General features: G+C 42.2%; 1 protein-coding gene across 1 annotated transcript in view; it reads right to left on the bottom strand.

Annotated features, from left to right (window-relative positions):
* Positions 1-6,113: 6,113 nt before the first annotated feature.
* LOC133534223 (neurogenic locus protein delta) overlaps positions 6,114-27,942 on the bottom strand; it is a 33,110-nt gene continuing 11,281 nt past the window's right edge. The window contains exons 3-7 of the mRNA XM_061873318.1: positions 20,261-20,321; positions 15,232-15,483; positions 10,550-10,610; positions 9,038-10,399; positions 6,114-8,570 (exon numbers count right to left, since the gene is read on the bottom strand). Coding sequence (XP_061729302.1) covers positions 8,477-8,570; positions 9,038-10,399; positions 10,550-10,610; positions 15,232-15,483; positions 20,261-20,321 — 1,830 coding nt within the window. The 3' untranslated portion in view covers positions 6,114-8,476. The remainder of the gene's footprint in view (positions 8,571-9,037; positions 10,400-10,549; positions 10,611-15,231; positions 15,484-20,260; positions 20,322-27,942) is intronic.

Here is a 27,942-nt window from a genome sequence, read left to right on the forward strand (position 1 = left end):
TATTTTGGTTTTATTTCGTGTACTACCATAACGTAACTGTTCTAAATTGGCACAAAGAGAGGATGATTGGGTAGTAATTTGGCCATTCGAATAGTCATTTTAATATCTGGAGGCATTTTTTAAATGAGGCAATGAGCTATAGTACGTTTTTAGGGTTCCGTAGTCAACTATGAACCCTTAACACATTTAATGCCAGGAACCCACCTGGTGGGCGCTCGTGAACTTTGTTCAGATGCCGGACAACCCGCTGGGCGGGTTGTTTTGTACGTAGCTATAGACCACCGATTTCTGGGGTAGTGCGCCGTTTTTTGTCTGGCAGTGAATGTGTTATAGTTTCGCCATGTCCGTCTGTCTGTCCGAGGCTTTGCTCCGTGGTCGTTAGTGCTAGAAAGCTGAAATTTGGCATGGATAGCCGACAAAGTCGTATAGTCAGCGTCAAATACTTTGTAGCAGTCAAAGTGACCAAATAGTTCGGTACACCATACCAAATATATGGTGTACCGAACTATTTGGCTACTTTGGTTGCTACAAAGTATTTGACGCTGACTGTACAATAAAATCTAAAAAAATTTTTTTTTGCTTCAACCCTACAGTGTGGGATATCGTTGGAAAGGTCTTTCAAAACTTATAGGGGTCTTCAACAAACATTTCTTGATAAAGTGAATATATTCGGAGGTGAGAGTCAAAATGGCGGGTGTACCTAAATAAAATCAAATGAAAAGCATACCATATTTTTGTACCTAATTTGTACTATTTAGTACCTCCTTTAAAAAAAATTGTACCTCACGGTACATAAAGTTATCATCAAAAAACAGGTCACCCGCCATCCTGACAGTCAGAATGGCGGGTGTACTTTATTACGCTATGTTCCCGTGGTTATTGATAAAATCTATAAATGCCAAATTTTTGTACCTTCACATTCAATTATAATATGAGCCATTTTATTTGTGGTTTCCAAGTTATACTCATTTTTTATTTTGCTTGCTATTACAATTTTGCAGGCGTTATAATTTTTCACGTTATCGATCTCATTTTTAAGAAAAAAACGCTAAGGTACAATTATTTAAATTACGCCAGGGTTTAGTACCTTTAATGTTTAATATGTTAAGTTCAAATAACTCAGAAAATCATGTCTTAGAAAAGAGCAGGCGCAATTTCAAAGAAATCTTCCTAAGAAAAATCATGCACTTAAATGTTCGTTTTTCACTCTAAGGAATAAGGGCTCTTAATCAAATAAAAACCGCAAATTATGCTTGTTTGTCGGAATATTATTGTGATGAGTTTTATACTTCTTTGGGGGGGATATCGATGATGTCCTTACTTTGCTGAACAATGCAAAGTACCATATATATTTCTTCTATGACTACGACTAGTGGCTCTGTGAGATGTATTCCTCGCGATAAGATCGATATGCTTAAGCATGTAAAAACAAAAAGATACTTCGTTGAGTCACAGCGTACTCACAATGGTCTTAAGAGCCATAGACTGAAGTGGCACTTAAGTCCTTTACGCAACAGTTCGTACGAATAGACCATCACTATAAAGATTCCGACAAACTAATAAAACAGCAATCTAAATGGCACACCATCAATAGTTCTATCCCCCAAGGTAGCGTATTAGGATGTTTGCTGTTCCTAATATATATAAACTATCTTCCTAAAATAACCAACCACAAATGTATCATATTTGCTGACGACGTGACCCTCCTGTTTAGACATGACAACGACTCCAATGACTACTCCTACATTAAGGAAACTTTCACAAATATCACAGACTGGTTACAGGAACACAATATAATAATTAATACAAATAAAACAAAGATATTTTTTTCCCTAAGATAAGCATGCTATCAAACGGTGCAGGCCTTTGGCCTTATGTGGAGTTCGGCCTCGGTCCCATTTGACCAAGCTCTAATTCTAAGCTATGTTCTATCGCAGTTCGACCTTTGGCCTCGTACGGTAATGTGACGCTATTTTAAGCTCCGGGTCTTCGGCCTCAATGTTTAAAACACTTGGTCATTGATTTTTGTCCTAGCTTGGCTTCACTGAAGTTCAGTCTTTGACGCCCACAGGAAAGCTAAAAGAAACCTCCTTACCTTTTGCGGAGCCCGGGTTTCAGCTATGCTTGCAATGTGGGCATTGTATAAATTTAAAACTTTTTCTCATTTTCGATTATAAAATCTAACGATTATTATATTTTATTTTTTATTCTTTAAATATTTAAAAGAAGAAACTGACTGACTGACTGACAAATCAACGCCTAATCAACAGCCTAAACCGCTGGTTCTAGAGAGTCCAAATTTGGCACGTAGGTTCTTTACAAGGTCTAGGGGTGCACTAAAAAAGGTCTTTTCAAAATTGGGGTGAATTTTGAAAAGTCCTTTCTTAATGCACCCCTAGACCTTGTAAAGAACCTACGCGTAAGTTCTTTACCCCCTTAAGGGGGTGAAATGGGGGTCCAAAGTTTGTATGGGGAAACAAGATTAGTTAGACTATTTTATTCGAAACTTTACAAGAGTATTCCTAACGATAAACGAGTGAACACGTGTTTCAGGTTTTTTGAGAATTCAACCCCTAAAAGGGGGAAATATGGTGACAAAGTCTATAAATCAACATGGATATTATTTCTATGGTTTATCGGGTCACTGATTACGAAAATAACAACGATTTTAAAATCTAACGAGGTGGACGTGAAATACAAATCCCCTATTGGGGTGCGATGCTGATTTTTTGCTCTTCGGGCTGGACCCTGTATCGAGGAGTTAGATTCAATTTAATCGACGCTCAATAGTTGGAACCAACAGTCAAAAATGACGCCAGCAACTGAGTTCACGAATGCTGGCGACGACATAGAAATTGATATTGTTGCTGACAGAGAGCGACTCGATTTATTGTAAGTATTTAAATTGATTGATACATTGATTTCTATATTAATAACTATAAATTATGATTTTAATTAGAACTGGAATTTGGCACCCGGGTATGTCCTAAACTACGTCCAAAAGAGGTATGGGCACTGTGAATGTCATCTCGCCTTGTGTGGTAGGGCACAGCGGATGTCATTCCAAATCCTGAGCAGAGCTCAACTGGGGTTGTACCTCCACCTATCAGAAAACCGCTGCCAAATAGCACTAGACCCTACTCATAGTGTTGTGTTCCTGCCGGTGAGTAAGGTTGCCAGAGCTCAGCGAGTGTGCGGTGTGTTGACGACGGGGGACCTACGGAACTTATGATACTGCCTTTGGTCTGTGTGGACGCAGAGTACAGGTGCGGCTATCAGGGAGACCCGGTGAAACGACTGTCCGCTGGCCGCCCGCAGGTCAGTAGGGTTCCCACCAACCTTGCGTAAAATCCCTATTGTAGTAGTCGTGCCGGAGAAGGAGACCGGAGTGGACCCGGCTGCTGCAACAGGGGGGAGGACCGGGGGCCCTTCCGTACGCAGGGGCGGATTAAGAAGGCGCGGGGCCCTTAGCACAATAACTCGCGGGGCCCCCTGAATTGAAAAATAAAAGATTAAGTGCGAGTCGGACTCGCACCCCGAGGATTCAGTATCATCACAACATTTTTACGTCTTAATTTTTTTTTTGACTAGTTCTCGATTAGTTTGTTACAGTGTATCTTATAGTTTCGCCATGTCCGTCTGTCCGAGGGTTTGCTCCGTGATCGTTAGTGCTAGATAGCTGTAATTTGGCATGGATACATAAATTGCGACAGTACGGTAAAATAAAAACTACTTAAAAAAATTAGGGTACAGTCAGCGTCAAATACTTTGTAGCAGTCATGGTGTCCAAATAGTTCGGTACACCATACTAAATATATGGTGTACCGAACTATTTGGCTACTTTGGTTGCTACAAAATATTTGACGCTGACTGTACCTCCCATACAAAATGATTTTTCTTAATTTTTTTTTGTTTTGACCCTACAGTGTGGCGTATGGTTGGATAAGGTCTTTCAAAACGAATAACGGTCTTCAAAACCTTTTTTTCATAAAGTTATTATTTTCGGAAATAATCGCTCCTAAAGAAAAAGTTAAAGCTTAATATATAGGTACTTTTAATGAAAACTATAGTACCTACAAGTGTGGTATGCAACCTTTTACTACTACAGTAGTTCTTTATTTATTTATTTTATTTTATTTACTACTTGCCACATCGTTTTACACGAGTTCTGTGATGCGGTCATCTGTTTTGAGTAAAATTGCGTTTTACTTTGTTGAATCGCATGATTATATTTGATTTTCAACTTATCTGTGCATTTTTTTAACGCATCATTCAAAGGGAACTTACGTTCGAAATTAAGGCAGTCGAAATATAAAGCTTTAATATTTAATATATCTTGGGATACCCACGATTCGGTATTTTTCGAACGGCAGTTTTTTTTAAATGGGAAACAAGTGTCTATTCTGTTCGATAAAATATTATTTAACCGAGCCGATAATAATTCAGCTGTATAACTAGTATTTGATATAAAATTCGTCCAGTCCATACATTCTATCGTGTAGATGAAATTGGCGCGATTAATTTTGGAGTAATTTCTGTATAATCGTGGTCGTGTAACACCACGTTACATTCTGTCTATACACATTAATTAGTAGACATAACTACTACATAGGCAAAAAGTTGCAGATTTGTACTATAAGCGATTAGGAAGAAGAAGAAGGGCGGGGCGCGTCTTCGTGGATGACACGAACTATAGGTATATGACGTCATTTAAAATCCGGAGTATATTTCTTTTTTTTTTTCAGGAATTCCGATTTTTTTATTTGTTTTTTTTTGCCATTTTCGAAAAGCCTAATTTTAATGAAGATGTGTTATCTTATCACATTTCCTATCTTTTATATAGGTTTCCTTCTTACCTTCGGTTTTCATCATCATCGTCGATAATATTGTATTGTCACCGATTTTTCCCTAGTATGCGAATTTTTAGATTTCAGCTCGCCTGCTGCTCGAAAGTACGACTTGCTGGGATACTTTGGGTATCGGGCTCTATGCAGGGCTTTACATCCGGTCTACGCGAATGCAAAGCCCTGCATAGGGCCCCGCTGTTTTCTTTTTATAACGGCTTTGCAGCAACTCTGCATATTTCGGGCGCCCGGCCAGCCGTAGAGGAGCGCGTCCTTTGGCCTACCACGGGTTCAAAGCTGATCATCATTAGGCATTAGCTGTAAGGTGCAATTTTTTATTTGAAATAATAAATAAATAAATCATCCTTCCTTGCTTTTCACTAATATGTTTTTTTTAACACAGTATCTTCTGTTGTTCGTTTCCGAGCTCTGCTGTTTCCTGCAGCTTAGCCATGCACAAAATTTTGAGACACTGCACCTTTGGTTTTATGCTAAACTCTGCTCTGGGTCTTTGCGTAAGCCTAAAAATTATTTAAATTTGGTATCGTCATAAAGAAAAATTTACAGGATAATAACAAATAATAATAATTGATCAATATTGTTACTGACTTACGAAACAAATACATTGTAAATAAAATGTGATAGTACAGGATCCGCGGAGTGCGAGTTCTACTGGAACTTGGCCGGTTCCACGTGCCGAAATCGCATGGTCAGGGTCGGAGCGCAGGGCCCCCCTTAGCATATGCTTTTTCTGCTGTTCGGTTAATCCGCCACTGCATGTGACATACACATCTCCAACCAAATATCTGTTTTTAGGGTTCCGTAGCCTAATGGCAAAAAACGGAACCCTTATAGATTCGTCATGTCCGTCTCTGTCCGATTATGTCACAGCCACTTTTTTTAGGAAAATTAAGGAAACTAAATGGCATAGTTGTCTTAAATTCTGATATTTTTATTTTTCGGTACAAAATAACTGCTTCATCAGCCACTGAAGTCAAAGAAATATGAATGAATAAGATATCTATGCATAATGATATGCATATGATAAAGAAGAAAATGAAATAACATCATTTAAAAATATAATGGAAGAAATATGTTTCAAGCAGATTTTTATTACTTAAATGTTACATTTCTAAATAAATTAATATGCTCTTCCAAATAATGTCTAAAATAATAATTCTATGATGGCTACTATTTGTAGTAGTTTGCTCCAAAGTTGAAGAGAACACATGTTTTATTCTGTACCATGGTAAATGAAATAAAATACAGTTTTAATCTTTTGTAAACAATTGTTTATTAACATTTTATTTCTCATTGTATCACTGCACATATACACATTCATCGCAAACACTCGCTGGCAAATTTATCACCGTAGTAGCAATATAATGACTTTTATTTTGATAGGATCTATTTATGGAATTAATTCATGTCCTAATGCAAGGACTGCTTTCATTTTTCTTTCAGAATTGCGCCATGTGAATATACTCAAAGGTAAGACAGGAAAGAAGGAATTGTCCACCTGGGACTAAGCATTAAGATGGTATCACTAAGTTCACATGCAAAATAAACAGCCTAAGAAAATAGCGAAATTACAACAAGATATTAAAAACATAAAGTTACTTAAATAAGAAATGGAATGATTTATTATTTTTATCTTTCAGTATACTCACAAACTTTTTTATAAATATCTTCCCGATAAAAACTAAGTCCAAAATAGAAATCAAGAAGCAAATTTATCTTCAGTCAATTGTAAATATGTTCAAAAATAATAATTAAATAAGACGTTTAATAAAATTTAAGCATATCCACAATAATCGTAAATTGTAATAAATAATAATTAAAATATACTGTAATTTTATTGGTCTGAAACATTATTCTTAAAATATCATCAAAAAGAAAAATGAAAGTGACATTTTACCAAGATCAATTTTAAGTACAAAATTATGATACTATTTTAATACAATTGTTCGGGTAATATGTTCTATTTTCACATAATTTAAACTTACATTTTGTCATCATACAAAATTAAATACAAGAACATTATTATTGATCATCAGTCTATTCATAGTTTGATATAAATTTTACAATTTTGTCGATCTAACCTTTATAATCTACATTCCAGTCGAAAAGGCAACATAAGAGGTAACATCTCCCTACCATATAATACATCTGCTCGAGAAATGGTACTTAATTGAATGTGATAAGATTTCATAATAGCACGTTACGATACAAGTGCGAAAAGTAGGAAATTCTCAACGAGTTGCGATATATTAAAACACGACCGGTGTTTAAAATCGACATGAGTCGCGAATTATCTATTCGCACGTGTATCGTACAACGTTTTACACATAACACGTATGACCCTTTAAATTTTCGACATAGGCACGTAAAGTGCAAATACTGTAAAATGCATAAAGTGGGGTCGGCGCGCAGCAGCCCGGGGTGGCGCGCAGCGGCGCGCCGAGCCAATAAATAGCCAGACCAGCGTCCTATGTTGCCTGATCACCATTATATTGTCACAGTACTCTTACAAAAGTAATGGAGAATATACTTAAATCACTAAAACTTAATAGTTTTTATACACAATGACTTAGGTTTCGACATTTTGTTCTTATAAGTACTCAAGTTATTTTAACCTATGGACTAATTACGTGCGTGATGTTTGTTTGTTGGCATCCGTTGTGTCCGGGGCCGATCGCGCGGCCTCCGGCGAGGCGGCGCGAACGTCCCCGGCCACGCGCTCGTGCTACTGTACTTCAGCTAGGAAGCGAAACAACGGGAAAAAAATCTATGTCGATTTTAAAGAAAACCGGAACAAGATTTTTTAAATCAGAAATAACTACCAATCATCATAATTATAGGAACATATGACAATAATTAGTCAATCACAAAATAATATATGTATAAAACTGATTAACGCGTGATTCGCGTTTTTTTTATAAATTAGTCTAAAATCTTATTTTACGCACGTTTTGGCTTCTATACTGGTGCGAGTCTAGAGAGGGACAGTTTAGAAATGGTGAGAAGCTCGGAGAAGCGATACGGAGAGCATAATTTGGCAGCAACGTGAAAAGTTCACAGCCTATTTTAGTGGTCTTTGATCACGTGCGCGTTAACGTCCAAAAACGTTAATGTGATAGTGACATGAATAAATAGGGTTAGTTCAGGAATCAGTATCGTTTCTGGAGCGGCGCGGTCGCGCAGTGGACCGTCACTGCCCGAGCGCGCTTCGCACCGGTTACCTACAGAGATCGCAGACGGTGGACCTCGCCACCCGGCCTCTCGCCGCGCGCGGTCCTCGCCCGCGCCGCGCCCGGCGCAGCCTTGCCGCCCGGCGCGGTCACCCGCCACCGCTTCGCTGGACAGGCAACTTTGCACCGTATAATCTTTCACTTAGTTATCTACTAGTCAAAAGATCGAATAGCGCGTTTCGGGCGACGCGCGACGATATGAGGCGGAAAAACGATCCGCTCCGCCGTTACTATTTACAGGGGCTCACGGATCGCACAAATAAATACATCGGAACTTAATCTAGCCGTTTATACAGATGTCACTTTACACTTTACGCTATATATACACGCGGCGCACAGCCAAGTTCGCGTTAGCGTCCAATAAATAAGTTAATGTCTGCACTACACTTGCGTCGCGAACGTCGGCGGTAGGCAATGGTCGTCCAGGACGTACACCCCTCCGCCTTCTAGCGCTCGCTTCACTAGCGACGTATCGCTGCAACAAAGAGAACAAACGTTATATCATACTGTAAAGTACATAAAACCATTGTTAGATGGATGCAATTTTATTACATTATGGTAGTTTAAAAATCTACATAGCACCAACGCCTTTCCGCTATTACTCTTTCGTCATTTACTTTATTATCCTGCTTTGCCGTGTGCCGTTTTCAAGCAAAAGATACCACATCGTCGCTTACCATAAAGACGACTTACCTTTTGCTTGAAACTTCATATTTGGTACGAGTTCTAAGATTTATTTTAGTTACCTATTTGAAATTTAATAGTAAATATGCGTTTTACCAAATAAATCATAGCAAAATAGAAGGTTTATTATTAAGGTCTCAGGCTCCGGATAACGCCTTACCGTAATATCGTCACGTTATAGAAACTTAATGTCTTTCCATACAATGTCACGGTATCGTCATCATCCGGAGACCAAGCAGGGTAGGATTTAGTACTGACCTATTGGCGCAATACGCGGAGTCCTGCGACAGCCGCGAGAGGCGCGGGTCTAGCGCGGCCAGCAGCCGCGCCGCGCTCTCCGTGTTGAGCGTCTTGCGCTTGCACTCTTCCGCCGCCGCGTTGTGCGCGTTCTGGCACTCGGGCGCCGGCACGTCGCACTTGCCCCACGTGTTGCGGATCACGCGCCCGCCGCCGCCCGCGTTCGCGGCGTTCTGCGCGCGCGCCTCCGCGTCCGCCGCGTGCTGTGCGCGCTTGCGTCTCCTTCGTATGCACGCCACGGCCACCGCCGCCGCCAGCGCCACCGCCGGCACTGCCGCCGATAGTGCCGCGATCAAAGCCACGTGCCGCCCCGATAACGTGTCTTGTTCTGGAGTCTCTCCGCCGACACGCGGCATGTTTACGCCCGCTACTAAATCTGCCAGGGAGACGGTGCAGGCGCGACCGCTCCAGCCGGGCGCGCACGAGCAGAGGAACCCATCTACGCGGTCACGGCACGTGCCCCCGTTCCGACACGGTGATGACTCACACTCGTCTACATCTACACTGCAGTCTTTTCCGGCGAAGCCGGGCCTGCACCGGCATTCGTAATCATTATCTAGTACTAGGCATTCCCCGCCATTCGCGCAAGGCTTGGCTAAGCATAGGTCGACTCGAGTTTCACAGCGTTGGCCTAAAAATCCGGGGGCGCATTGGCATCGTTGTCCGTCTATCAAGTCCACACAGGTGCCGCCGTGCTCGCAGGTGACGCCCGCGCAGTCGTCGATGTCGATCTCACATCGGTTGCCGCGGAAGCCGGCACGACAGGAGCAGCGAAAGCCGTCACCGGCGCGCGTGCAGGTGGCCCCGTTGCGGCATGGCGCCGCAGCGCAAGGGTCGGCCTCTAGATCGCAGTCGGCGCCGGCGTAGCCGGGCGGGCACAGGCAGGTGTAGCCTGTGACGCGGGGCTCGCAGGTGCCGCCGTGTCGGCACGGTCGGTCGGCGCAGGTCAGTCGGCGAGTTTCGCAGCGTGCGCCCTCATAACCCGCCGGGCAAGCACAGGCCAATTCGCCGCCCTCATCCGGCACGCAGGCCCCGCCGTTGAGGCACGGTCGCACGGCGCACGAGTGCAGAGACTTCTCGCAATCGGGGCCGGTGTACTCGGGCGGGCAAGCGCAGGTGTAGCTGCCCTGGCCGGTGTTGTGGCACGTGCCGCCGTTGCGGCACGGTCGGTGATTGGTGCAGTAGTTGAGGTCCTGGTTGCAGAACAGGCCGCCCCAGCCCTCCTCGCAATCGCAGCCCCAGGGCTTAGAGCAGGTGCCATGCACGCAGCCCGGGTGCCGCTCGCACTGGTCGCACAGCTCGCCCACCCAGCCCGAGTGGCAACTGGAAACGGACAAAAACGTTCATTAACTCGAATAGGACGTGATAACAAGCGACTAAAAAGTTGTCTTTCGGAACAATAAGGAGGATGAATGATTTAAACGCGGAGGGAGGTTGTAGCGCTTAGCACAAAGGTGTGAAGTGGATACTCACATGCACTCGTCGGGCTTGAGGCAGTGGCCGTGGTCCGTGTCGCAGCCGGGCAGGCAGCGCGCTGCAACAAAAGAACGAGTTCGTTAGCGCTTCACAAAGACAAAACGGGCACAAAGGGATGCTGCTTAATGGATTTTTTAAAGACATTTGTGTAACGACGGATGTAATGCGTTGAAGGGAAACGACTGATTACACGAATATCAGTTGGATTGCAGCGTCTCGCGAGCCGCGGGATACCGTAAGGATACAAAGTGACGTTAGCGCCCTGGTCAGGGCACCCGGGGCGAGGTCGCTCCGCAGACCATTCATCTTCGACACGCTACCATACTATCCATAAGCTAACACCTTTTAAAATGCAAATAGCAGCAATATAGGTAGTAATCTATAATATAAAGAATTGAATAGCTACTTTTCTTTACTATTTAAGTAAGTAATTACAACTTAGTATTCGCAGTCAATCAACGAGCGGTACCTACCGTAGATTTCGTAGAACCTTGTCAAAAGAACTTTTTAAATAAAGTCGTATAGGTAAAAAACTTAAGTAAGTCACCTGTTGTATGTAGTTGTGACGTATTCGAATAGACAATACATGTTTAAAAAACATACACAAACAAAACAAATGTCTATTCGAACACGTCACAACTACATACAACAGGTGACTTACTTTTTTACCTATAATGAACTTATTTTTTTAATTATGAAACGGTTTTATGGTTATCCAGTGTTCCAATCTCTCAATTGATTGTCTGTACATTAAGATAAAAAATCCTGGAAGTACGTAGACTGAAACAATCGGGGATGCATCAAAATCAGTTAAGAAGAAATACTTTATATAGGTATATAGATGAATATTTAACTCGGACGTGATGTATTAAAGGCGTAATATGTGCGCATCGTTAACTGTGTGATTTACGTTCCATGCAACGAACGAACCTTACCCTGTTCTAGCGTTACCAAAAGAGAAACCAAAGACGTGCGCGCCAGTCGAATGAGGTGCATTACCGTGCAAAAACGCGAGCAGTGAACGAGTGCGAAAGGCGAGCCGGCAGTGTATGAAGCCGGTGGAAAAAATGTGTTTTGAAATAAGAAGTGCGGCGCGGAGTCGTACCGGTCGGGTGCGCATGGGCAAGTTATCGGAGCGAATACAAAGGGGGCAGATAGCGCGGGGAGACTTACTAACCGTCGTTCGACCGTTACTCTTCCCCTCACTAGAAAAATACTAGACGCCATTTTGCTCATAAGTATCATTCCGAATGCAAATGTGAGGCTTATTCACTTTCTAAATAAAATAAGGAAGCAATCGTTGGATCCGACAGCTAAACCTCTAGAGGATTTGAGGCTCAGACGAGTCGGAACTAAATAAAAGAGATTAGCTCCCGGCGCTTCCCTAGAATGTAAATAGGTTCGCTAAGCCCAGCGCCGCCTCGCAATCCGCTTACGGTTCACTCTGCGAAATTGGGGACTAATGCCGCAGACATTCCATATCCATTGTTTTTATACGCTGTAAAGGAAATTAAAAACGATTCGCTTTCAGATCGTTTCACACTTTCGCGAGTGAATTAGAAGTGGTCGTTACGAATTAATTCTTACATTAAACTATCTCGTGACCTTTCATTTAAATTGAAATTCTTAATAAAATTTTACGACTTGAATGCATAGGTGGCATGGCGGCCGGCGCAACAAAGGGAGATCAAAGCAAGTCAAGTGCGAGCCCGTTGCTCTGCTCCACTCCAGAGCACTCCCACTCTTATCTTGACCCCTTGAGGTAAAACAGGAGTCGTAAAAATTACACTCTTAAAACTAATATTAGGGCACGAGTGGGCGTAAGGCGCCGCGGGCGTTTTTACCGTCCTGCAGGGCTAATTAATTATTATCAATGGGCATGAGCAGTATCGATTCGTAATGAAAGGCTTTCGTGCACCGCAGCGATCGGCCAAGGTCTCAGGCTTCTCGGCCTTCGGCGAGGCCAGGTAGCAGGCGACAAAAAGCGACCTTCCCGCAGCCCCGCATGGCTGCAAATATTTAACTGCTCCACATCTGTCTATGGAACGGATATTAGGGACGCGTGGGATTTGCGACTTCACCTCCCTCCACACAGGTTGTATTCGTGAGAACCTTACTCTCGTTTACAATTAGGCGAAATTAAGCGGCCGTAAAGGTTCTTGGCGGCTGGACTATCATTAGCGGGAGAGCGGAGATAATGCGCTCGGGACATGCAAATAAGTTTTCGGGATCGTTAAGCTTTCCCAGAAGGCAGATCCGTACTTACCGTTCTGCGGGCAGATGTGAGCACTGAGCAAGTTTCGTGACACGGGCAAGAACAGAGCTTATTTCGTTCGGTGTTCAGTTCTCGTTTTAAAAGTGTTTTCGGCCCGGTTCGCCGCGGCTGTGTGTGTGCGCGCATACAGCGTTGTTTTCATTTCATTATGGCCGCTTCTCTCGCTTTTACATTTTCGTAATCGCCGATACAAACCGAACTGATAGGGTTGGCGAGACTTTTATTGGCGTATATTTGAACGAATGGTCGTTTTACATTCGCGAATGGCCGCCGCTTTCACACGTCAAACATAACAAGCGCAATTGAATAAAATTCTTCGATTAATTTTAATATTGAGCGAAATTTGTGTTAGGTGGTTGCGCCGGAACCAGGATCGCACGATCAGAGTGGTGTCTGTGCGCAGCCCTGGTGTGCGAGCGAGAGAACACCGCGCGGGCGTCTCGCTCTCGTTTTTTGCGGCGCCGGAGTGTGGGAACGCGGCGGCAGGTGGGGCTGCTGAGATTGCGACGCGACATCCGCTCCCCACAATGCATCTCAGCACCGCTTTGTTTTACCGAGATCGAGACACGATGTTTAACATACGCCAGGACCTCGCATTTGAAACGTTTAGATTTGCGAATTATTTCAGCTTATCATTGATAGTCCGACATTGATGGATGGCGTGTTTTGCTTTGTTTGGGAATGGGCACCGATGATTGACAAACAGACCACACCAGAGAACGCCGGTCGCACGCTTCGTATTTTCCAACTTGTGTGAATGACGATGCAACTGACGACTGATGAGTCGTTTTTGTCGTTCCGAGGCTCTAATACGCTTTAATAAAACTACCAACTTTATTTCTACTCTAAACAGCTCATGTTTTTTGTAGCGGAACAGTTTCAATTTAGAAATACCAAAGCAGATTCTAGAATTGTTAATTGCTCTAAACAATCACTAATAAAAATTTATGAACCGAATACTTGTACGAAAACATTATACTCATGGCATGTATAAAATGAACTATTTGTTAATTTATTATTAGTCATTTACTTGGAGGTCGAGCATTGGCCACAGGAAGTGGATATAACCTTATAAATTATATTCATAGATCAATACAATAATCTCGAGAATAATTAAAGATAACGATTTAAGGTGGGATATCCCACTAGATAATTATATAGCAATTTTTATTAGCACATGGCGCCTCTGAAGAAGAAAACATGCGCAAAGAAAAATGGCTAATTTAAGTCAGTTTAGTTACAACATACAACAAAGAGTTTTACCATATTTATCTATACATTTATATTAATTTTCACCACACCACATGGTAAAGGCTCTCTGGATTGTTCATAAACTGACGAGAAAGTTGCATTTTATCCACATGTGGGGCAAAGCATTCAAATGCAAAATTTGAGTTGTTTCCTTATGTTGGCTGTGGTAGTTGATTTTTAAATGATAAAAATTCATTTTGAATCGATTTGCTTTGATTTTGTTTGATATTTTACAGTTAGTATTTTCCTTGTGTTGGTGTGGTGAAAAATGTTGCGTTTCACTTTGTGGCAAAACTTCTTTAACCCTCGTGTCTTGAAACCCTCGCAACGTTCAAGATTCCATTTATCGAACCACTCGCTACGCTCGTGGTCAATTTCGGAACCTTTCGTTCGCTTGGGTATCAGTATTAGCACGAGAGGTTAAACAACAACTTTGCCCTCTTGTAAAACAAATAACTATTATTCACTCATGTGAAACCGGATTAACGAGATAAGTTTCACAGAAGCGGGGTCCATCGACGTCATAATGTTTAAAGCACTGTACGAGTCGACTGGAGCAATTAATGCATTATCTGTATTGCAATAAAGGCTATCAACTCCAATTAGGCAGAGGATGTTCGACTAAACTGTCGCGTAACCACTAATGAGGAAGAGCGAATTGCTCGTTCCATATTTAAATTTGAAACAAATTTGGAACATTGCGTACTAGAATTTAAATTCCGAACCTAATAGTACATTTTCAATTTGGTTGCTTAGGTAATCGTTCTTCTATACTGCCTACTTCTCGCTAATTTATATTCCAATAGACAGCGTTGAATATAAATAGTTGTTCCAGATAGATTGCAATTATACCTACATTTGTTTTACGTGATCCAACCTAATATAACTACATATGTACTTACTTCGTCGTGTTTGCTCATCTTTACAAGCCTTTTGGTTTTCTATACTTTTATTTAAATTCGGAAGTATACAATGTTATTTTGGATGAATTTGTTAAATACATAAAAGCAAGGTGAGTGATTCAGTTATAAAATTAGCATCGAACGTAAACGGGTTTGATGTGATAATTGGAATACAGGACTAAACCAATCAGCGTAGACGTCAATTAGAGGATCACCTGCAATTAAACTCAAGGTAGTGGTAAGGAACTTACGTTTCTGGCAATATTCCCCTTGCCAGCCAGCGAGGCAGACGATGGCGCCGCTGGGTGAGCAGCTGTAGTGGCCGAAGCCGTCGTCTCGCGGCCGGCAGAGGACCTCGCAGCCCGAGCCGTAGTAGTGCTCCGCGCAGGTCACGCGATACGACAGCCGCAGGTGCGGGCCCGAGCTCCAGCGCTGCTCCTCCTCAACCCAAGGCCCTCCCACGTCGGCGATGCTCTGCTTCGTCATGCGGGCGATTAGTGTGTCTGGAAGGAAATTACTCAATTATAGAATTTGCTTAGACGTTATTCCTAAGCCTATAATGGAACATCTTAAATTAAACACATGAACATTTCTATAAATAACTAAGAGCCTGCTGTGCACGAAGAACGCGGTTGACGGTGGATGAGGCGGGGCGGCTTAGCAAAACTTATATACTTATATATAAAATAAAAGTATGGACACGGATTACGGGTTGTATATAATAACATTATTCTTTAGGGTAGGATTTTGCAGAAACTAGTGCCTAGATTAATTCCAGGTGCCAAATCAGAGCTCTGAAGAACTAGTTCATCGACCAGGGAAAAGTAGGATGAGGAAGAAAACACCTAAGTTCTGAAAACATTGAACTTAGACTGCAATAAATAAACATCGTAATGGAATCTAGAATGAAAAGCGTAGGTACATACAATCTAAAGTATTTTATCCTCACCAAACTTATTGCGCAAGATGCCCCGATAAGAGTGAATTTAAAAAGGATAATGGACATTAATTAAATTAAAATCCTTGGCTTATCGTCGTGGGAAAGGGTAGATTGACCTGTTAGCCCGCATACCGTGAGACTATTGTCCGTGATTCTGTTCCATTTGAGCGTGATTGATTCAAATTCGACTACAGTAACAGCGGTTTTTATAGCTCTTTAAATATTTACTAGTGGGAATAAACTAAAGCCTGGGAAGTGCAAGTGAACAATGGTAATCTTACCATACTTACATCAAGTTAGTGCTCACTTGACATACAAGAGAAATTATATTTATAACAGTCTATAAATACTTTAATATCTTTGCTGAGAAATCACTGCAGTATAAACTTGTTACTGTAATAGCTCATGTAACACAAAAACTGGCAAGGATAGGCCTGCCATACGCGCCACAAAACCTCCGTGAAATCTACCCGCACTGATTTAAAAAAAACTGCCAGTCCATTCATCACGGTCGAGCCTCGACCAGTTCCTACCTTTATTTATTTCTCTGTATGCCCACTTTTTAGTCTTGTTGCCTCGCCGGAACATTCCTAAGCCAGTAATCCCTACAGCAGATAAAATTAAACCAGACGCGAAACAAAATTAAAAGGTAATATAAAAACGATCGATCCGACTAATTTCGTGGCATATGGTATTCGAGTCGATTGTCTTTTTTATTTGTTTCGAAAGTGATAAAGGATTTCAAGTAATGAGATAGACTGTGAGATCAGCTATCTCCAATTGACTCTTTTGTTTACAAATAACGCAACGATGATCAGCAACATGGACGTTTGGGTAATCGCGCGATAGTGCCGGAATAGTGCATAGTGCACACGATTTACCGATCCGGTATGGGCTTACACCGATCGTATCTGTCCAATAAATTTAAAAGATAAAACGCATACGCGCTGCAGCGCGTACCAAACGAAAATACAATCAGTAGACAATAAATATCAATTTATTCCGTTCGAAGGCCGTTGAAAAATGTCTGTTATTTATCGGTTATAAAACAAGGGTCGCGTGAATCTCGTTTGTGACTAGACTTAAAACAAAATCAAACGTAAGCAGTAAACAATCTAGTGAAATATGATAGACGCTTCTTAGAAGCGTTATTATTGCAAAGTGCAGTGCAGAGTTCGGAGGGAATTAGAAAAATGATGTGTGGGAACTGAGCTCGCTTGCAATTTAGCTCCATATAGCGGAGAATTATGGCACCCGTGCGCGGAGTGGGCGCTAGGGCTGCACGGGCCACGGCAAGCAGGACTCTTAGAAAAACATTTCACTTATTATTTGAAGAATTTAGTGTTAAGCAATTGGTAATGTTTACGAAGTGTCAACTTAAATTGGATTTGGAAAAAATTGTTCCGTTACCTTGCGAACAGGTACGTGTGCTAACCCTCAACATCCGAATGACTAAGCAATTTGTGGGAAAATTGCAAATGCGTTAAGACGTTTCTATTCTGCATAGACGCATTACTCGCCGTCAAAACGTTACCAACGGTTCGGTATGAAACCGCACAAATTACAGCCATTATCCCAATTCGAAGCCATAACTATATTAAATGAAGGTGTGCGCTATCATCTATTAATGTAATTCCGATTCACAAATAAATAATGCATTTAAAGGCAGTACGTGGCTCGCCCGCCGGTGCCATAATTACGAGGTCAACTCAATACAAATAAAACGAGAGAAGCGAACGGCCAATAAACAAAAACAAAAGGTGAAATAACCGATAATCGGCCTATCGGTGGATGCTGTGCGATTTGGGAAGCTCACGCGACGCTTCCGTCGCGGCATCCATCGATCAATAGCCCACCGGATGCGGAGCTCGCATTCATTATGTAGCTCGTAGATTGATAACGTCTATCGATCGCCTAAACTGGATCGCGACGATGGTCTAATTAGTGAGCGCTGGCGTTCGAATGAAATCGAAACTGCGGAGCTTGGTCCGCCATCATTACTTTGGACGCCGCCGTCTCCGACGCACCTGCCGCCCCACTCTAGCCGCGTGGTGTGGGAAAAGGCATCTCATGAATGGATTGTGTACACACCACGCACTCCTTTTGTTTATAAAACTGTCCACTACAGGCTCGACGAGTATTCGGCTTCATCGTGCCGTGCGCTATTTAATTATATGTTTTTAAATCAATTAACAGGTCAACACACGGTTTTAATTTTTTGTGACACGGGACTACTCGCATTTTAAAATCCCCATTGTTTAGTGTGAAAATGGACATTTGCGCAATGCGTCTACATTACATTTTGAGAAAAGCAATAAGTATATTAAGTTACAAAGAAGAAAGAAAGAGAGCTAGAGACGAAGACTAACGAGTAATGAATTGACTAATATTGTACGGTGTACAACGAGATAGCAAGCCGTCACAACATAACTGTATCAATAATCGCATCTCGGTCGTGTAATACCACGCCGCGCCGCGCGGTAGCACCGCCCCGGGCCGAATGCACTGGCCCAGACAAGTAATTGCTACGAATCTTATCGATACTTTTCACACGCTCTTTTTTCCGGTTTCATCTATACGGAGGTGTAAAGCGAAGCAGTGCAATAATCGTAAATGTAAATTAAACAAACTGAGACAGTGGAGTGTGCCCTCTATTATCCCGGCGCATGTGCTTAGCATCTGTCGTCGGCGTTTCCTGAGCCTGTTGAATCATAAATTGAACCTTCCGGACCATCTTCCTTGGTTTTTTACCCGGCTCAAGCCCTACGACGAAAGATGAAGTGTAAACTAAAAAATGATTTCCCTCAGAGGTGTATCCTCGTGGTAAACAATGTAGGCCCGTTACCGGCCAGGTGCCCGCCTCGGGCGCACAAAAGATTTCGGTGAAAGAACGAGCTACAACATCAGATTCGCCAGAGAATCGAGGAGCCATTGTAGTTGTTTGCTTAGCGCAAGAATCCCTTTATGCGTCCATAAACGATCGCTATTCTACACAATCGTGCATTTATCTATGATATATTGAATTCTTAAGTCATCGTCGCTGTTCTTCGGTACGCCTGCACAAAAATTTAACTAAGCAGGGGCGATGAGCGATCTTTTTGCGTAACGGCCTAGTGCAACTGCAGCTGTTCTATTAGAAAAAAAAAGAATGTGATTTAATTAAGTATTAGCCGCTGAGTCGATAGTAAGTGAACACAAACGGCGTGCGTGTAACCTGTTATTACGGTTGATTAGATTTCTGTTGGTAACATTTCTCGGTAGTGGTGAGCGCCGCCCATCGCTCCCGAGCGGTATTAAAATATGCCCGACCTCTGCTATCCACTCGGAGGCTAATGATTGCCGTAAACCGGCTCGTAGAGCCTCCCCGTATCTCCAAATCTCTTCTAAGTAAATCACCAGGGTTTTTTGTTGCTCGGGATAGTAATTATGTCGGTCAGAGTGCAGCAGGATGGAAATCTAATTAAGAAGTGGGCGGAACGGCAGTTTTCGCGTCTACGTTACATTACGTGTTTTTGAAAATCGAAACCCGACTCTAAAAAAAGAATAGACGAGATATATATTTCGAATGGCCTTTGAAATGTCTGGTTTTAATTTGGAACGTGACCCGTATCCAACATTATGTTGTCAGATGCCATATTTTGGAGTGTTTGTGTGCGTGGTATACTGATAGTGCAGAAGCTAAGCGAATTACCCTGATGATGTATTTACGGTGGGTAAAATTCATTTGGAACCGTTTTTTCGGTCACGCCATGTCGCATGATGGTAAACCGCTGTCGAATCTTTATTGAGCATTTAGACTAGTAATATCCGTGCCGAACTTATTGATCCAATCGTACTTCGAATGTAAATCAAATGATAATAATCGAAAATATTTATTTGTGCACATGGCAGCTGTAATTTGTGGCGTGTAGTGGCATGCTCATAAAATAGTCACGAAACCTTGATAGCTGCGGACGCGGTATCGGCGATTCGATTTGTTTTCCTGTGCTAAGTAGCGACGTGTACAGACAACGGCCACTAGAATATATTACAACATTTCTACTAAATTTTCGTCCTACAGAAGGCTGCGTTTATTAGAATAGTGCGCATTGCGACGCAACTCACGCGCTGCCGCGTGCCCCGCACGCCAATCGCCACAGCCATGGGAACATTTTTGTCTTCCACGATATGATAATATGAGCATTCAAATATACATGCTGTCCGTTAAATGCACGATAAACACCCAGAATTACAGTGAAACCTGAATGTGAGCGACTCGTGACAGACGTGATTCGAATTTTACAAACTGCTTCGGCGATTTCATGATCATGACCCTTCTTATCATAAAGTCATTAACTCACCGTCAGATCTCGACGTCTCGTTGGTGTCGTGCCACGCTTCGACTATGAGCGAGAAAGTGCCCTGAAAAACAGAAAATAACCATTAAAGTTTTACACATAAAACGAAATGAGATTAAACGGCAATTAATCAAGATAATGCAACTTTAAAAACGAGACCTTTAAATATAGGTGCGGTGGGTCAGTACAAATATTTCTGTTAGTTTACGAGGACCTTGACCGGTGCCGGGCTCGCGAACGAGTGTAAATTACCAGCATGATGGACAGGTGAACACGGGAGCAGATGGTAGCGAAATGGTTTTTAATAAACGCTAAAAATAATACAAACGGAGTGAGCTCGTGTCGACTCTGTTACAATTTAATGTGCCCAATATGGGACTCCGTAATGGTGTCGGGCCTTAAAAAATAGCTCCGCGTATCTGATAGGGAGCTATTGACATTTTGTCGATGTTTACACAAGGAGGCGAAACGGCAGTCTAAATCGATTATAAACGATAACGCGACGAGTCAACACCTTCGAGGCGCCTGCGACGACACTTATCGACGAGTTTTATGGGTGACAGCGCTCCAGTTCCGCTCTTGCAAAAACGGAGGTATCCCGCATGAATCAGTTAAGAGTTAAGAATGTTTCGCAATCCAAGTGTAATATCATATATGTAGCCCCAGACGGACCTCTTTCAGAGTTTCGGAATGCTAGTCTCTCGGGTTATGAAAATTTCTCCCACCCGAGGAACCGGTTGTTTGAAGCATAAACTCGAATCGAGGTTGCATCTCGACCCGCGCGCACGACCACAGCTCCGATGTTCCCCGACCTTTAACAGTTTACTAATCGAGCTTTAATTACGCGACCAATCGGACCCGTACTCGTTAATAAACAATTTAAAAGATCAAAAATTAAGCCTTGTTGATTTTGGGCTGAAGTCGTTAAAGGATTATCGGGCAATTAAGTTCGGCGGAGACGTTTGTACAGAAATTAATGGCGTATGAAATCTTGAAGGGGAGCCGGACTGAATAATTACAATGAGCACGTCACGGCAGCTGCCGGGCCGGATGGTGGGGTCACCGTTTAACTCACTTGATCACCGCTCTTAAGGAGTGATTCAGTTTCTCTGACAGATGTCGCTGTCAATTAGCTTAATGAATGAAAACACTATTTGCATGGGCACCATGCGCTCAACAATGACATATTTGCATAGGAAACGCGCCTACTATAGACAATGATTATTGTTACTACGAGAAATCATCGTTTCTCGAAGCGTCACACGGGCGCTAAAAACGAGCTTTTTAGTTCTCGAAACGCGTTTACTTATTCATAAGCCTTTTAATTGCTTATCGACCGGGTCTCAATTAAGGAACGGGTGTCAGTGTTGGGTTTTGACGAAATTATAATGAGCGTTTCGTTAAATACATGGACAACACGAGCGGACGTCTTATCGCTGCCGCTGCATACTAAGCAGGCTGCTGCGGGTGGACAAATGTGAGCCTTAAAACCCTCGCAGCCCCTTCTTTATCGCATAAAACGACCATATAACGCCCGTAATATTTTATGAATAAGGAGCGATACACGGTGCGTTGTCAAAATACATTATGATTGGTACTCCGCGTAACCGATCAAATATGGCAAGCCGTAGTAGTCGTATTGATTTGTTAATCGAGTATGGAGAGCGCATTTCGGTCAGCTGTGGCGGTGTAAGTATATGCCGGTTCCCACGACAGTGACTCTCGACGCGGCCATAAAAAGTGGCCGACGTAAGCGTACGTGTGCAGGTAGCCTTTATAAACGCGTCGAGCTGGCAATACCGTTCACAGAGTTGCATAGACTTGTTACCTACTCGGCCCGCAATTAAGGAAACGTGTCGTGTACGCCACGCTTTATTTATGATATATTAATGGTCGATAGGTACTCGTAGTTCGAGTTCCAACAGTCGAACGAGCTGTCGATTTAAAGTGCTAAATAAAAATCCTTAGTATTCAAATTACAAAATATGAATGTTATTTTTACGAGTTGAACAATAAAAGCACCGCTGTATCACAACGTATTAATCCAACGCCTGAATGCGATGCGTTAAATTGTATAACCGTCTTAAACGAAGCAATAGACTGATATGATGCGGTCTGAATGTTGGGGAATTGTTTGATAATCGTTTTATGAGGGTGCCCAAAGAGGCTACTTCCATATCAAAGCCCGTTCCGACTTTATATTAGTTATTAATTAAAATGCTCAATGTAAGGATACGTGGGAACAACCGAGGCTCGTTTGTACTGGACATCATGTGTTTAACTTGGGATCTTTATGAGTTTTACGACTTCGGACAAAGGGAATAATCAGGTGCCGGCCGTTTTGGCGCTTACCACGTGTCCCGTCCATTGTTTTGTTTGCTATAGAAATGAATACGGGTAAACTGCAACAGATGTTTGTACCTACCTTTCAGTCGGTCAGTTGAGAGGAAACTACCTAGATTCTACGAGCTCGACACTGTAATGAATGTTTGTATTCAGGTGAGATTAAAATGGAACAAGGTCGCGCCCCGATTATTCGTTCCACTCTTTACAGTATACTATCGAAAGTATTCATAAAACATCAGGAAAAACGTATTAGACCTCGCTTTCGAGTTTCGACACGAGAAAATATTTGGAACGCAAACACCGGCAAGTAGAGTCGTGATTTCATATTTCACACTTTGTTACACCGGGGCGAGGACAGGTTTCGATGCACCCAGCCGGCACCGGCGTCTGAACGATTGTTACGATACTTAAAATGCTCCGCATAAGTAGGGTTGCTATCTCTAAAATTTGGAAACCAGGACAAGACGCGTGAAAACCCCGGATTTTAGAGTCCAGAACCCGGACATGTCAACAGGTTTTTTAAACAGGTTGTGCGTGTGTCGTGTGTGGGCGGCCTAAGACTTTAAATTTTTAAACCCGGACTACAAAGGAAGCCCCCCCCGGACGCCCTCTAAACTAGGACAAATCCGGGAAACCCGGACGGATGGCAACCCTACGCATAAGGTCTGTAATCCCAATGATAAAACACTCGCAAATTAAATTCTACCGATTTTTGATACGATACGATGCCGCACCATACGTCAAATTAAAAGATATGCAAATTTCAACGTCTGGCTGATACAGGACGCGTAACGTGTTTCATTATTTAAGCGTTTCGAGAGCGTTTAATTCGGATTATTAATGCTTTTAATTTAATTTATCTTCCTTCTATTTTGGCATGGCCGATCGCCCAGTGCGTTGACCCGCGCTCGCTGCCAGAATAGGTCCTTTTCGATGCAATAAAATAGCATGAGCTTCACTAATAGCTTATTGCGATAAATGTCGTGTGAACGGGAGACTTCCTGTTGAAATATTCTCCCACAAAAAATATCCAGGTCGACGTTTTATTGGCGACAGTACACGTGCATTCGGCTAGAATGCTAAGCAGTTTCGTGTTAAACGCGAGTGCGCCGAGCGGTACCCGAGCCTCTCTACTGTGCTCGCCTATCTACCGGTTTATGTATACGTCCAAACACTACCACTATGTTTATATCGGAATGCATTGTGACTCGGCCGGGTTATCCTTGTCGCTACAAGCACGTCTCGGACGCATATATAGACAAAAGTGAGACGTTCTCAACCGCCGACCTCGCTGGCTATGTGAACTTACGGCGTTCCAAATTCAAATTGTTAAACGAGAGAAATCCTTTGTTTGTACACCTAAATGGAATGCTTAATGTAAACGGATTTAAAGCACTTAAAACTCGAAAGAGGAACGTCAAAATAAATCATTTGGATTTATTCGGATCGCTGTAAGTAGTCAAGAGTCCAATTGTAAAAATTTAATACACGTTTATTAGATTTCAATTTAGTAATTTTACATACCTATCATATTTCATGTCTCTTGCATCGAACCGGATTGCGCTGGCGTGCAATAAATTAAAAAGCTTTCAAACAGCAGTTTATATGCTTGTAATGATAATAAAAGATATAGCCACTTAGTAAATGGCTGTAATTTTCGAGATGTTTTCGCATGGGTCCATTGTGAAACCGAGGACATTAGTTACGTATAATTCACTAATAAATTTGCCCATTTAAGCTGTTCACACGCCAATCATAAAAAAATACCACTAAATCGAGGTGATAGTGAACTTGCTGCAATCAGTTAGCAAGAATACAAACATCAAGAGAAAAATTAACAGTGTTTAGACGGCTATTAAAAGCTTAACTGCCATACGCGAGCCTAGACACCCGCAACATCAGAATGAACGTGTGGTTTTGTAACCGTGAGGCATAAACATTTAACCATTTCAGCTACTAACGACCGCTCGGAGACACGAAATAAGTCAGACAAAAAAATTATTGCCCTGAATTACAATCATCGCGAAAAAAGCGACTTCACGGTAGGAATTCGGGACTGAATACTGGCTAAAGTGAAAAACGAACCGGCTACCTTTAGCCCACGAGGCATCCGCCGGCGGACCGCTGCTGGAATCCCAAACATGAAAATGTCCGCAATAAACTACGGAATGATTTGAATGGAGCAAACAGGATGGAGCGTTAGTGAATATATCTTTAGATCTCTTTAAAAGGCGAATACTTGAGTGGATTTTTTTGTAATCATAAATTGAATGCATGACTAGTTAGCGATTATTAGATTATTATTACTACCATATAATTATAGTAAAATAATCTATAAAACTATTTAAAAAAAAGTAAGTACTTTACAGCAGGCACGTACTTAGTTAGTACCTACCTATGTTAATGTTAGTAACGATTGACAAATAAATTATTTTAACTTTTATTCGCACTGCAAGGAATGCGATCTGAAAAGGATTATCAACCAATATGTGCCAACCGGTAAAATAATTTAAATTAAAAATAAAGTTAACATATTTTGGAACCGTCGGATAGCTGAGATCGAGGCGATAAGAGAAGGGTAAGAAATCGAAACCGCGGTACAAATAAACAGCTCATTATCAGCTCACCCGGATCCGATCCTAAGATGATGCGCGGACAGCCTCCGCGGCCGCGCAGGTCGAGACACGATCACAAACGATATTTATATAATTAGGGGCCCGCACCGAATTAAACGTGTAACGCAACCCATCATTAATGATGACTGTATTAGTTCGCTTTGATGCTATGTAATTTTTTGAATCAATAAAAATACAATGATTAAGATAAAACAAACGCGTCAAGTTCAGACTCTCAAAATGACCTAAACAAAATCTCGAGTGTATTATACCCAAAAAGTTTAGGATTAATTTTATTGTAATCGAGTGAAAATACGCGGAACTCTCCGATAGACTGAACTTTTAACTGGTTTCCCATTCTACTTTGCATACCATGAGAACAGACAATTCACCCGATGAGTAATACATAGAAAAGTTTGTACTCTGGTCACGGTCGTAGCGAATGGAAATAAACTAAGTGCGTTTTACAATCACAAGAAGAGCGATAACCAGCGGCTAATCTAGCGGATCAACAATGGAGACGTACGTTCCGAGAAACATCCCGGAGTGGAATCTTCTATCGGGCATCGAGATGTAATCGCGCCCAACCTATATTATCAGTCGTATGTAAAACGACCGTTCCACTCTACAGTTTAGTAGTTTCCAGATTACGATCGGCCTTTGACACGTATGGCGTATATGCTCAAGGGATGAAAGGTATAGTGCGCCTCTTGCTGGGTGTATATCTACATATATGAGCGGGATTTATTCGCGCGTCCGTGGATACCGCCCGCCACATGAGCTTACTGCGACTCAGAATTCCTAGAAGTTGAGCGCGTGTGGTGAATAAAGCCAGGAATGCGAGGAATGTCATCATTGCAGATTTGAGGGCTTGACGCGCCCTCGCGACGTGAAAACGCTCCCGAACGACCACCGCTGTCAAATAACAAAAATGGAACGCAGCCTAAAACGGTAGAAAGCGATCATAATTTGAATTTAGATTTACGTCACATAGTTCTTTAGTTACTTATTTCTGCCTTTAGTGACAACATGGTGACAACAAAAAATCCTGCAAACTTTTCCAAATACATATTATCGGGCTCTTTGAACAATTTTACTAGCGGCCGTAAATGATTTGAGAGATGCAATTAAAATGTCAGAATGTGACCGTAAACGAGCGTCCATTTGAAAAAGGAGTGTTTTCTTAGCGTTCGGCTCTAGCCGGCCGTAATAACAAAACCGGTAAAGTTTATTGTCTATTCACTCGGTTGATGAGCTTATTTTCTTTATCTTCTTGTCTATGACTAATCATAATCTCAAGTGAGATTTTATTTGAGAAGTGTGGACGTGGGATTGTTGTTTTAGCACCCGGAAGGTTCGGCATAATTGATACATCGCGGCTATTGTGCGGTGGTTTATTTGGGCAGATTCAGTAGAAATCTCGCCGTTAATTGATAAGGTTGCCGAATGCTTGCGCACTCACTTGAACAATGCGAGCGCACCAATTATACACGCTCCGATTGTTTAAATTTGAAACTTATGAAATCGTGATTAAGTTAATTTGCAATGTGTGGAGGTCGTCATAACCCATTTACGTGGAATTTAATTTTTTTTTTATTCTGGGTTATTGCCGGGAGATAAAGACGGTGTCGACGATAGCAAGACCGTGAGGCATTCCGTAGCTCGGTAGACTATATTAAAAGAAGCGGATGTAGGGGTAAGTATTTTAAGAGGATCCCGGCGCGGGCGGATTGAGATAAAGGAAATTATAAAGAGCGTTCTCTACGTGAAAAAACTCGGCAGACGGAAGTTGTGCTCGGCGAGCTATGGTTTAATATAAAGCGTCCGACGCACTATCGCGTTACAAGTATGAAGTAACGAGTCGATGATCCGTACGAAGGTAACGTTTTCCGTTTTTCGTGTGTGCCAGGCTTATGTAACGGCTCGCCCGCGGAATAACAATGCCCACATAACCGATTACAATTCGATCGTAATTATAGGCGATTTGAACCCAGTTTCATGTTACAATTCGTGGTGTTAAGTTTTTATGCGACGTGCAATGTATTGTTAATTACTTTCTAATGGAGAGGCCGCTAGCGGAGCAAGAAGTGGCAGCGTTCTCACGCTGACAATGTCTCGGCTGCTGTGGCATCGTGCGTTACCGTACTATTGTTTTGAAATTCGAATTAACTGACGTCACAACGTTATCTTATTGATTTTCTTCAATATTCGAACCTCAGCAAGGCATTTTCTTACTGGGTTGACTTTCATTGAAATGTTAAATTACGTACACACATATGTAGAGCGTGAAACTATTGACGAAACATGCAAAGTCGGTAACAATATCTTGCTAGTTGTCTGTTTCCTCGCAGGCGGCCGATGTTAATAGCACATATTGTGTCCCGGCTTTCTGGAATATTTTTACAGACGTCGTTCGTCTTAACTTGTAGGTAATTTGCATACGTGCATAGGACTGCTGTTGTGTCGAATGTGTTAACACATTCGCTACTAACGGTTTCGTAGCGCTACGCTCGTAGCCGATCCCAGCGTTTTTTCCGCTTTGTAGAGGAAAGCGACTACGAACAGAGAACCCACCGAGCGGGTTCCCGGTACTCAATGTGTTAAGTACCTATTTTCACTTAAAGGCGTCGGCATACATATACAATATTAACATTGAAAAAAAAAAAAGAATTTTGTGGAGTAGATTTGGAGGATTCACATTAACCAATTGTAGCGCGCCCCCCG

Source organism: Cydia pomonella, chromosome 2 (assembly GCF_033807575.1).
Source record: "Cydia pomonella isolate Wapato2018A chromosome 2, ilCydPomo1, whole genome shotgun sequence".
Taxonomy (NCBI): Eukaryota; Metazoa; Arthropoda; class Insecta; order Lepidoptera; family Tortricidae; genus Cydia; species Cydia pomonella.